Genomic DNA, 12,674 nt, shown 5'->3' on the forward strand with positions numbered 1-12,674 from the left:
CTTTTTTTACATAATAACAGTTAAAAGTGTTATATTTAATCTAAATGTGTAAATATAAAGCATTGTTTACTTTATCTATTACACAGTAAAAGAGTGCTGCTGCGCTCATAGTCTAATTACAACGTTTACTGTTAAATCCTGTTAGGTGCATGACAAGATTTATAGATCTGGGCCTGTACGAATTAAATTACGAAGAACCACTGATTGGAGATGATTTTACTTTTACTTCGCCTCATAAGCCTTCTGCATGCTATATTTTTTCAGCAGCTTTGAAAAAGCGGTGGGGGGACAGAATCGACTTTGGTGGTGGCATATCTCACCCACCCACAAATTACGCCTATGATTATTATTATTAATGTTATTATTAATTATAAAACTTTGCTTATGTTTTTACTGCAATAATTCCCCACATTGTCTTTTGAAGAACGCCTATTACTGCATTTTGAAGTCGCGCATGGATTCTATTTTCCACGCTTATACAGTGATGGACTTAAACCATCAGCTTTGAACCCGCAAGGGTAAACTGCACATCTGCATTTGGGTTTTATTCTCTGTAGTCCGATCAGGCAAACACAGCCCGTGGGAAATGGTTCTGTGAGTGGGCTGTGGGTTTGTTGTCTCTGCAGTATTAAAGCAGGCAAATCTGTCGAGCAAAAGGAATTTAAGTGGATATAATAAATATTTCCTAAAACTCATGTGGTCCTGTGTTGAAAATCTATGACGTTTCTTAAAAACTGTGTACAGGATTGCCGCTAGCAACTGAGGCTATGGCTAAAGTTAAGCAAAACAAGCAACATGCACTGATGTAGTATGACAAATCATGACACAAGACTGACATCACACACAACGTAGCAATGCATTATCCTCATGAACAAATATTACGTCTGACGTTTACATACGTATACGGCAGTGTACCATTACGACATTCTTCATGAACAAACTTGACGTCTGACGTTTGTAAACGTTGGGGTATACGTATACAAACGTCAGACGTAATATTTGTTCGTGAAGAATGTCGTAATGGTACACCGTCAGATACGTATGTAAACGCCAGACGAATATTTGTTCGTGAGGATAATGCATTGCTACGCTGTGTGATGTCAGTCTTATGTCATGATTTTTTTTTTCTCTCTTTAGTTTAACGGTCTTTCGCGGGTAGAAAAACCAACAGCTTATCATGGCTCTTAGAAATGTTTTAGCACACTGCCAAAGGACCTTTTCTGACTGCGTGCAGCTGGCTTCTTCTTCTAACCACACTGATGAAGATTTGAATGTTGTGAATGTGATAATAAGTATATCCAAAATATGCTGCGTTTAGCCTATATGAACGATGGCTGACTTGTTGCAACTTGAAATCAGATGATATGGAAAAAAATTTCGTCTTACAATAGCGATCAGTGGATGTTGAATGGATGGCTAATAAAACGTATGTAATGATGAATTTAATTCCATTATCTGTAAGTGAAAATTTAGGCCTATTTATAGTCCTAATTTATAGTCCTATATCCACTTTAGTTTGTCTGAATCACATGCACATTTAAGAAATTATTGCTTATAAATGATGCCCCAGGTGTCTCTTAGAAACATTATTTCCTACAGTAAAGAAGAAAATATGGTCAATGTATTTAGTGTATTGATGTTAATTTTTCGAACTGAGTAGGCCTACACTACATCAAAAAATAAACTATCATTTGTTATAAATAAATATAAACTTTTGTTCTATATTAGTACTAAAATTATAATAAATTATAATTAGACATATACATAAAAAAATATCTAAATATTAACACATATATAATTATAAAAAATGCAATAATAAGCAGCGGCCCTGCTAGATTGATCAAACTTGTTATATCCTCCGTGATCGACTGCAATGACAGAACATACAAAAAACGGGAGTTTAATCGTAATAAATATAATGCAAGAATAAGCTAAATAATATCAAAAATAAATGTAAATCAGTCCGATTATTCCTCTGGGAGCAATTTGTATTTTGAATCGTTTTAAAGCTTGTTGTTTTGTAGAACATTACAGTTATATATGATATGAGAACAGTAAGCCCTGTAGAAGGAGAGTAGCCTATAGCCTACGTGTTATTTAAAAAAAGTATAATTATATTTTCAGAATGACATATTTTTTTCTCAAACATAGTCAGTGGGGTAAAATGCCCCCAGGGAGCAATGGAAAATTACTGTAGTTATTCTGTTTTGTACATCAAATCCTGTTTTTCCATCAAATGCATTCTAACTAGTTGGTTGAATAAAAATATTTGGATTTTATATTTAAAAATTACCTCAAGCTAGCATCAGGTAGCTAGTTAGCAAGCAGTTAGCATCAGCTAACAAAATGTTTCAGATAGGCTATTATAATTTTGCAGTAAATATTTAAAGCAAATTGCTTTGTCAGACTGGGGGACATTTTACTTTTAATCTGCATTTAATCTAATAACATGACAACTCTGGACATTTTTCATACTTTTAACTGTTATTATGTAAAAAAACAAAAAAACAAAAACAAAAAAACTAATAGCAGTTTGTGTTTCATGGGAAAACCCAAATCCCATGTAAAATTACTAATATTTATTTTTATTAATAATTTATAATAAAACTTTAGGCCTACTTAAGTTTTCACGGTAATAATTAGTCTACTGCAATGTCTTAAGTCCCAATTATAGGCTATACTTTGGAATTATGAACTGAAGGGATGTACATGCATACAAGGTGTTTCAGAGCCGCTCACACATTCAAAACATGTTTAAGGATAAAACAATTAATATTAAAGCATATTCCAATTTTTAACCCATGACAAAAAGAGGCAAATCTAGCTTAATTTCTGTTAAAATGACCAGAAGGTACACGGACCTGGGAGAGTATCCTATAAAAATAAAATAAACAACAAAACTCTTTACATCTCATTACATTTATTCAGCCTACTTAATGACACCATGAACTAAAGCAAGCATTAATATGAGGGTAATATAGATTGTAATGCCTTAAGTTCAAAATTGCCACCTTAACACGGCCAAAATGTGCGTGTCTATACGTACAAAAGAAACGCGTTTAAATTTGCCGCGTTAACGCGGACAAATTGTGCGTGTAGACACGGTTAAATTTCACGCGTTCCGTTTGAAGACTTTTGGCCCCGTCGGCCTTCCATACATAGACATACCATACGTCACTCTGCGCATGCGCGGTAAACACATACCTGACGTAGGTACCTGACGTCACCGCGCTACAGTCTGCAGCGAGGGGTGTCTCCTTATATATCTATATGTTCTTATGCACTGAACGGGACTTTTATTTTGGTGTGGTGTTGTGACGTCACACGCCTGCGCTGTTGTGATTCGGCGGAAGAAAGGTTCGTGTTTAAATCGTTATACACAGTTTTTACAGGCGATGCAAATTAAATGATTATTGTTGACTGTAGCATGTAATGCTTTATCTAGCGCTAATGCGCGTTATTTTTGTGAGCACACGAGTAAATGCGCGCGTTATTTCTCTCTCTGTGTTGTGAATCAGTTCATCACAGAGAACCGAGTCAATTGAGTCAAAACGATTCAGTGTTCGGAGTCGCTCGAGTCACCAGACCAACTGAACAAAACACCGAAAAGCACGTTTTCACAAACCAGCCGTGAACATGCAGTCTGTCTGTTCAATATATTCTGCAGCTGTAGAGTGATTTATCTGTCTGTCCTCTCTCCAGCTGAGATAAAGATGATTGTTAAAGAAGAGACTGAAGACATCAGGATTGTAGAAGTGTTCAGTCTGAAGCATGAAGACACTGAGGAACAAACAGGTTAGTTTCACTCGGATCTCAAATCTCTCGATCCTTATGAAAAATGACTGATATTCCTGAAGAATCTGTAATTAAAGCGGTTTTATTAGTCATGGAGCCTCGTGTTTACAGACTTCTGCTGAACCTGAGATCATTACTGTCTTATTACTCATTAAATCATGTGAAAGTAGCATAAACTTAATTGTTACAGTATTTTGTATAACTTCCCTAACGTTAGTATTTGGTTCCAGTTTGGTTATTTTTTCAGATACTAACATAAATTCAATTCAATTCAAGTTTATTTGTATAGCGCTTTTTACCATACAATCATTGCAAAGCAGATTTACAGGAAATTAAGTTTCTACTATATATATATATATATATATATATGCACATTCATACTCATACGAACACACATACATACAGCAGAAACCCAATGTATTTAAGTTATGACAGACTTAACTTGGTAATGTGTTGTCTGAGGGTTGGCATCCTCCGTGGTCCTCTGAGGTGTTGCCATCATCTCTTCTCAGGGGTTTGGTCATCTCAGATCTTTTTAAGGGTTGGATCCAGACTGATGCTTCAGTAATTCCTAGTACATCCGTCTAGTTGCAAATTGTAATCCGAGAGATTCTGAGTACTGTTTTTTTGGACCAATAAGTAATATCTCGGTCTTATCCGAATTTAATAGGAAATTATTGGTCATCTTTTACATTTTTAACACAATCTATTAGCTTAGATATTTCAGAAGTTTCATCTGGTCTTGTTGAGATATATAGTTGAGTATAATCAGCATAACAATGATAGCTAATCCCGTATTTTCTAATAATATCACCAAGGGGCAACATGTATATTGAAAATAGCAGAGGACCTAGGACAGATCCTTGTGGCACTCCATACTTTACTGCTGATAGTTGAGATGACTCGTTTAAATAAACAAAGTGGTAGCGATCGGATAGGTAGGATCTAAACCATCTTAAAGCCTATCCTTGAATACCCGTATAGTTTTGTAATCGATCTATGAGTATGTCATGGTCTATAGTGTCAAACGCAGCACTAAGATCAAGTAAAACTAGCAATGAGGTGCAGCCTTGGTCTGACGCAAGAAGCAAGTCATTTGTAATTTTAACAAGTGCAGTTTCTGTGCTATGGTGAGGCCTGAAACCTGACTGAAATTCTTCATAGAGATCATTTTTTTGCAAGAAGCAGCACAATTGAGCAGACACAACTTTTTCTAAAATTTTAGACCTAAACGGCAGATTTGAAATGGGTCTGTAATTTGCCAGTTCACTAGAATCTAGTTGTGGTTTCTTAATAAGAGGCTTAATAACCGCCAGCTTGAATGGTTTTGGGACGTGACCTAAAGTTAATGATGAGTTAATAATATTGAGAAGCGGTTCTTCTGCTACAGGTAACAACTCTTTCAGTAGTTTAGTGGGTACAGGATCTAATAAACATGTTGGTGGTTTAGATGCAGTGATAAGTTTAGAACATTAGAGGAATGTTCTCTTTAGGTTATATTTTTGTAACCATTAAATAATGTTCCCAGAATGTTTCAGGGTGGTTATTTTTAAATAACTTTGCTATTAATTCATTTTTTTAATAAATCTGCCTTTATAAAATACATTACAGCCCAGAATGCTATTTTACTATGTGCTATAGCAATTTGCTTTATTTTGTTTGTTTGTTCATTTTTATCTTTGTCTAAGTAGTAATATACTTTGTATATATACTTTGTTTCCTCAGATTTAGCCGATCATATCACACAGTGAAATAACTTAAATAAATAATAAATAAATAAATTCAACTGAAATAAATTAAAATGAGAAAAGCAGAACACTGCTGGTTTGTCCTGAACGTCGGTGTCCAGCAGAGGGCAGCAGATTCCTTCTTAAATGTGAAGCCCCTCCCGATTCTGTTCTCTGTTATCACCTAAAGTTTATTATAGATGCAGATTATTAAACGAGGGGCACCGTGTCTGTCCGACCATCTTTATAGAAAGACAAGGTGCCAAACAACACCACTGTGCTTCAGTCTAAAGTGAAATGCACTTGTGTTTTGCTGTGAGGGGACAACATTATAGTGGCTCTGAAGAAGTGAACACAAGTGTTAGTTAAAGGAAAATGCCACCGTTTTTCAATATTCCAATATTTTCTTCCCTCAACTTGGACGAGTTGATACGTACCTCTCCCGTCTCAGTGCGTGCACTTAATCGCTGTAGCGCCACTATGCTAGCGTTTAGCTTAGCCCCATTCATTCCTTAGGATCCAAACAGGGATGAATTTAGAAACTACCAAACACTTCCATGTTTTCCCTATTTAAAGACAGCGAAATATAAAACGTGGCGATTTTCTAAGCGGATAAAAATGATGACTATATTGTATGGCGGAAGAGCACTTCGACCTCGGCGCAGTAATATCATCACTCCTGAAAACTCCAGCAGTGATATTACTGCGCCGAGGTCGAAGCGCTCTTCCGCCATACATTATAGTTAGGGCTGTGTGATATGACGATATATATCGGATGGACGAAATAAAAAGTCTATCGTTTCATATTATGTTCTATCGTTTATTTCGTGGTGTCGCAAAATACATTGTTTACGGTAATACTTTTGAATCATTTGGATGACTGAGATCTTTACACACCACCACGGGACGTGAAGCGGAGACAGAACCAGAACTAAACGAGGGACTGCATCTGTAGCATGGGCACGCGTTTTTAAGCACTGCCGTTTTAAAACAAACGATTTTAAGCCGTTGAAACACAAACAACAGAGCTATATGCGTGCGCCTTTCTTTTTTTTAGGCTTGTATTAGTTTGATATTAACATTGGTGACAAGGATTATGAAAATGCTATGGTATCAAAGATTTTAATATCATAACCTTTTTAAAAGGTTATAATACTTACACAAGGCACTGTATATATATTAGGGAAGGGAAGATTCCCCGATTCGCTCGGTGCATCGGTTTAAAAAGTGTGCATCGGATACAAGTTGGCATTTGTATCGCGATGCATCGTTTCTAACACATGTGCATCGGTAAAAAGCGATTTATTCATATATATATATAATGACTATTGGATGTGCTACACTTTTATTACTTAGAAAGTGACCAATAATCTGTGACCAATATTTTATATGTAGATTGATTTCTCCTCTCGAAACTGTTTCTCAAGCGTTCTCTCATCACCGCTGCGCGTGAATATGACGAATCACAACAACACTGCGGAGACCTGAGGAAGAACTGGGATTAAAGTCCAAAACCTGACTTGAAATAACATAAATCAGTCGGGGCTAAAGCGGTTATAAACGACAAATTATATTCACACAATCTCACTAATTTGTGCACGCTTATTCTTAAGCAGCCCTTAATGTCGATCATGGATCAAATCGATCCACCGTGACAAACAGCCAATATATCTGTGCTGTTTAATGCATTTGAGACGTTGTGTTTTCCTCAGTGCATAACTGACATGACATGACTATATTTTTCATCTGTAAATGTTAGAAAGTCATGTAGATATATCCATTTTGCTGTCAGGAGTGGGCTTACACGAGTGGACAAGGACTTCTACATCAAATATGCATTTTGCTGAAATATTCGTTGTTGGACATTAAATGTGCTATTTACAGAATTTTAAACCTAGGTATATTTTTATGATAGCATAGCAGTAGTAACTGTAAAGGTACTATTGTAATGGGTAAATAAGCTAATACAGTCATAATTACTAAGCCCAGATGAGTTAATGTGTGTTTGTTATAGCAGTTAAAATGTAGTTTTAATTTAGTGATTTTAACTTTGTTTAGTGATTGCTAATGCTTTAAAGAGCAGTGTTAGATTGTAATGTTCTAATGCTATCTGTTCTAACTATAAAAGGTACAGCTGTTATAAAACCAGAGAGAAAGGCTGCATGGGTATAATAGTGTGTGAGAGAGTCAGTGGTGATATCATTGCGTTCCTGTTGGTCAGTGTTAGAGGAGCTCAGCTTAGCCGGACCGTTTATAACTACAGAAGAGTCAAGCTTTAAATAGGAAAACTATCGAAACTCTTTGGTCATTTTTGAGCGAGATGCTAATGGTCTAATCCGATTCAATGATACTAAGCCGATTCTAGTCGATCATCGATTCTAAGCTAAGCTAAGCTAAAAGTGCTCCTAGCAGACCCGGAGATCGGCTGAATGGATTCAAAAATGGTCAAACTCAACTGTTTAACTCTAGGGGAGCTGTAAAATGAGCCTATTTCCAAAAAAAGTGGAGTGTTCCTTTAACAGCTGAGCCCAAGCCTCCGTTACTAATTCCAAAACATCACTTTAGAGCTAGTAACGAAAGAACGTTGAGTTTCCTCATTGAAAACTTATTGTATTACTGTAGTAAAAGCTTGTATTATGAGAGAGAGATGGACTGAGCGACTGATACAGCATCTCCTACAGACTATAAAACATAAGTCTGAATGTCCACTGAGGAAAGTGTTATCTCATCGTCAATATCCTTTCATCCGTTAAGCGTGATTTGTGATGACAGCACTGTTCATTTGTTAGCCACGTCGTTGTTGAAAATAAAAATAACTTCTGCTCTCAAAAGCGTTTATTTTTCAAAGTAAAAGTCTTTACTGCAGCGCTGACTCATAAAAACAGTCTCTTGTCGCCATCTAATGGCGGAACAATGTAACTAAAATCACGAACACGCACCATCGGTACTAAACACTATTATTAAATACTATTATTATTTATATAAAATATTTATTGAATAATCATATTTACTGTAATAACATCATAAAAGTTGCTAGGCAGTTCAGCCAACCGTACAAAGACAGCGCGATATACAGCATTAAATAAACATGATAATATTTTGCCAAAACTATTTTCTCTGGAACAAATAAGTTTAATGAGACCAAAGACTGGCCGTTAGATTTACCCAACATGAATTATACCTCGTGTTTAACAACTATAGAGACATCAGAGCCAGCGGTAGATTCCAGAAGATCTGGCCGCGGTGAGGTGCTCTCTGCGGGTGAAATGAGCTCTGAACGGCAAATACGGCAAATACGGCAACTTCGGCAAGCGGAGTGATACAAACGGTGAAGAGGACGAGGAGCTCTGTTGGACTCCAATAACGCATACCTATCAGCCAATCAGATTCCAGAAACAGAAAGAACTGTTGTATAAATATATATATCAACAGGTTTACCACAAATAACGTAGTTGAACTACAGTTGTAGCACAGGAGTTACAACCTGGACGCGAGCAAAAGGTAAAACTGCACACCAACGCACATCTCAAGGTAATCAATCCTCAGTCACACAGCCTGTGAGAAGAAATCAATGCTATTACATATACTATTACTATATACTAACAGTGAGAATTAACCTGCACTAGTCTATAGATGTGCGTGGCTCCTGCAAACCATTCGTGCAACCGCTGCGTGTGCGCGGCGTTTCGATCAATGCTGAACCGTGCATTTGGGTTTCTTTGCAATACATTAGTTACCGCTATAAATGCTGTTTACTTTTAAGATGGTATACAAAGTTCTTAACATTCCACACATACAGTGTTATTCAGTAGGCCGCAATGTAAATCTGTTATTCAAAGTTTAATTTAAACATTAAAATAAACAAACGGGGGCGTTTAATATTGTGGTTACTATTGGTTACTATGTTTTTATGTGTGTACACCCCCTACCTTCAACATGGCTGTTTCTCATAGCTACAGACACACACAGCTGCAGAGAACAGACACCTCGTATGGAGAGGACAAAATGTAGATATGCATATCAGTATTGTAACGTAAAAGTCGTTCTAGCATACAGTGCATTGTGTCATGTGACTGAGAATTCACCTAGATGCTCTTTAGATGTGTGCAGGAATCCTTCAAGGATGGTCCACTGCTTGATTTGTCATGAGCCCCAGAGCAACATTGAACACCATTTAAGAAATAGGTGCTTACGGGATGCGGAGGATGGCTGTATCCAGGAAGAAGTCTCGAGGGCCAAGGAGGCACAAGAGAAGTGGACAAGAGAGGGGAGGATTATGAATTTTTCTGAGGTCAGGAAACTGGTCAAGGACGACCCGTCTTGTGACTCCTTGGCAGAGTACTTCCAGGCAAAGGGATTCCTCATCAAAGAGGAGCGTGACAGGTAGGGAGGTCTGTGCATGGAGAGGGAACTAGGCATGATGGGTGTAATATACTGTACAAGGGTGTGTTGGTCATACCACAGTAATGGTCCCTTCGTCTCCTAGTGCTGCCATCCAGGAGTCTGAAATTCTGGCTCTCACAGAGGAGGACATGGGAGAGGTGTCCAGCCGCCTCCGCCAACATAAAGGGGTCCCTGCAAAGACCAAGACAGTCTTCCGTAGCTTCTGCCTCGCCACAATGATGTGGGTCCATCACCTGGGTCCTACGAGCATTAAAGAGTTCAAGGTGAGCTCACCGCTGACATACTTTAGACGTGTTCAAACACCGATACATTAGGTCTTGTGAGGTGGAGGAATAAGTGTGAACTTTATAATTTTTGTCTGAATGTTCACACAGGTCCAGGAATGGAACGACAGGGTGACGGAGGGAGACAGAGTCATTATAAATCTGTCAAAAGGAAGCATAAAGTTGAACCAAAAAGAAGAACATGTAAGATGATCCTCTACACGTGACACTATTAGTTCATTAACAGTCTTTGTCACAGCTAACACTTGTAAACTATGCACAAATCTTTGCTGTAGTGGTTGGACTGCTACTTCCAAGTACATCCGGCCAGATTATTTAAAGGCTCAACCTCCGGAGGGAGACGACGGGGACCGGTTCTTCCTGGGAGCTTCAGGACTTCCTCTTTGTAACCCAACAGCTGATGTGCAGCGACTACGAGAAAAGCAAGTATTCTAGTCAGTGGTTCATGCGGTTGAGTTTCATGACAGACACCTTACCTTCATTTCTCCCTCCGATGCATGCCAACAGGTATATCAAGAGGCTGCAGGAGGCACCTACGCCACCAGCAGAGCCACAGGCAGGAATGGTGGTCAGTCCGCCCCGGTCAGCTGCTGAGGAGGAGCCACCACAGATGCTGGAGAGGTACAGAACGACTTCACCTCGTTAAGGTGACCCTCATGAGGAGGGTTGGTAATTGTAAGAAATGATCTACTCATCATTCAGATTCCTATTCAGCCTAATGATTCAGATTTAATTTTTTGTTTCGTTTAGAAAATAGAAAGGAAAGTCATGTACACTTTTTGTTGATTTTATTCATCACTGACAACAGATTATAAGATCCATATCATCAACAAATTCAACACCATTTACAGTATGTAAAATTGATAATTTTTTTCCAAATACAAAGCAACAACTAACCTTTCTAACTCATGAATATTTTAGTGTATTTTTGTAATCACAGAAGGGCTGCATCACAGATGCATTGGCCACACGGCACACCAATCATTATTGGACCTGAAACTTATTGACTTTCAGATGGTTTTGGAATTATTAAAAGAGAGAGAGAGAAAAAAGAGCCATTTGTCAACCCAACTCATAAAGGCACCGTGCTCTAAATTAAGTAAAATATTATCATCATTATTATAATTTTTTTTTTTTTTTTTTACAGGACATCTCCACCTACCCCAGCGGTGCCGCTCCCAACTCCTAGGTTTTGGGGAGCTTTTGAAGACCTGTTTCCCGTTACCCTTCACGGGACGCCTCCCACAAAGCCGCAGGTGGCAGAGGCAGGATTACCACTACTGGAGGAGGCTTCAGTACAAGCTGCGTGTTCAGTACACTCTTGGTAAGAGCTTACAATAATGCCAGTCACTTTACAGTCAACGTTTTGTAAAGTGTGTTTGGTTAAAACTCACCCCGAGGCCTTTCCCCCTCAGAGCAGTCCACTGACAGGACTGGCCAAAAACCCCGAGCGTCTCGTGTCCAGCGTGCCATGGCCAAGGAGACCACGTGGACCAACAATGTGCCGTCTGTGGACAGTGTTCTGCTGGCGTGGGTGCCCTGCCAGGAACCGTCCCCTGTCGCAAATGACCCTCTCCTCATTGCTTCTGTGGTCCATCAGAAGTGGAAAGGTCTGGCCATTAAGCACTTCGAGGGGAAAGGCAAAGGTGTGACTTCCCATATTTGTAATTGTTTAGAGGAACAGGGAGAGGGAAGCTGTTTGCTCAAAAGCATGTTCATTTACCTTTGTGCAGGAGTCATTGCCACCATGAAGTTCCAGAAGAACCAGGTCGTGTGTGACTACCACGGTGAAGAAGTCTCCAAGCAGGAAGGGGAGCGGAGGCTGGAGACCCTCGCTGGGGAACCGTCATACCTGTTTTTCTTCAAGGGCAAGGGTGGTGAGCCTCTCCGCATCGATGCACAGAAGTTCCCCTGTGACTGCCACCCTGACAAAGAAACGTTTGGGAGGAGGATGAATCATTCCCGAAGGAGAAATAATGTGTGGCCCCGGAGAGTTTCCTTGAACTGTCCTGAAGGACCCAGAGAATGTGTTCTGTTCTGTGCTCTACGAGACATTGCTGTCAGTGAGGAACTGCTGTGGGACTACTGCGTCTGTAGAGCATCTTTCAGAGGGAAAGGGAGAGGTCTTCCATGGCTTGATGACTGATGTGGTCTTGTGTGTATATATATATATATATATATATATATATATATATATATATATATATATAAAAACCTGCTTTTTATGTGTTCATTTAAATATTGTACCAAAATTATGACACAAATTTCATGGTTATCCAGTTAAAAATAAAAATTATATTATGTATTTTGTGTTAGTGTGTGTGCTTCATTGCTGTACTCCTAAAGGGGTCATCGGGTGCGACATGCACTTTCACAAGTTGTCTGAACATAAACGTGTGTTAGCAGTGTGTGTACACCAGTGGTTCTCAGGTCCAACCCTGGGACCCCTGCTCTGCACATTTAA

General features: G+C 38.7%; 1 protein-coding gene across 2 annotated transcripts; it reads left to right on the plus strand.

The window, feature by feature from the left end:
- Positions 1 to 3,218: 3,218 nt before the first annotated feature.
- On the plus strand, positions 3,219 to 12,390 carry LOC131520539 (N-lysine methyltransferase KMT5A-B-like). Of its 2 annotated transcripts, XM_058744842.1 has the most exons (7): positions 3,219 to 3,357; positions 3,703 to 3,795; positions 9,623 to 9,905; positions 10,009 to 10,189; positions 10,301 to 10,393; positions 10,486 to 10,632; positions 10,718 to 10,823. In XM_058744842.1, exons 2-6 carry the CDS (start codon positions 3,714 to 3,716, stop codon positions 10,597 to 10,599), a joined length of 753 nt encoding a protein of 250 aa, XP_058600825.1. In that variant the 5' UTR covers positions 3,219 to 3,357; positions 3,703 to 3,713; the 3' UTR covers positions 10,600 to 10,632; positions 10,718 to 10,823. The 2 variants fall into 2 exon arrangements, with proteins under 2 accessions (XP_058600825.1, XP_058600824.1); XM_058744841.1 differs by lacking the exons at positions 3,219 to 3,357; positions 3,703 to 3,795; positions 9,623 to 9,905; positions 10,009 to 10,189 and adding exons at positions 11,358 to 11,534; positions 11,626 to 11,856; positions 11,944 to 12,390 and having other exon boundaries at positions 10,302 to 10,393; positions 10,718 to 10,831.
- The last annotated feature ends 284 nt before the right edge of the window (positions 12,391 to 12,674 follow it).

Source organism: Onychostoma macrolepis, chromosome 15 (assembly GCF_012432095.1).
Source record: "Onychostoma macrolepis isolate SWU-2019 chromosome 15, ASM1243209v1, whole genome shotgun sequence".
NCBI lineage: Eukaryota > Metazoa > Chordata > Actinopteri > Cypriniformes > Cyprinidae > Onychostoma > Onychostoma macrolepis.

Excerpts from the sequence above, each read along its gene's own strand:
- LOC131520539 (XM_058744841.1), top strand. The coding sequence starts at position 10,611 with ATGTGCAGCGACTACGAGAAAA. Across the intron at positions 10,832-11,357 it reads CCACCACAGATGCTGGAGAG|GACATCTCCACCTACCCCAG; the intron begins GTACAGAACGAC and ends TTTTTTTTACAG. Across the intron at positions 11,857-11,943 it reads CTTCGAGGGGAAAGGCAAAG|GAGTCATTGCCACCATGAAG; the intron begins GTGTGACTTCCC and ends ACCTTTGTGCAG.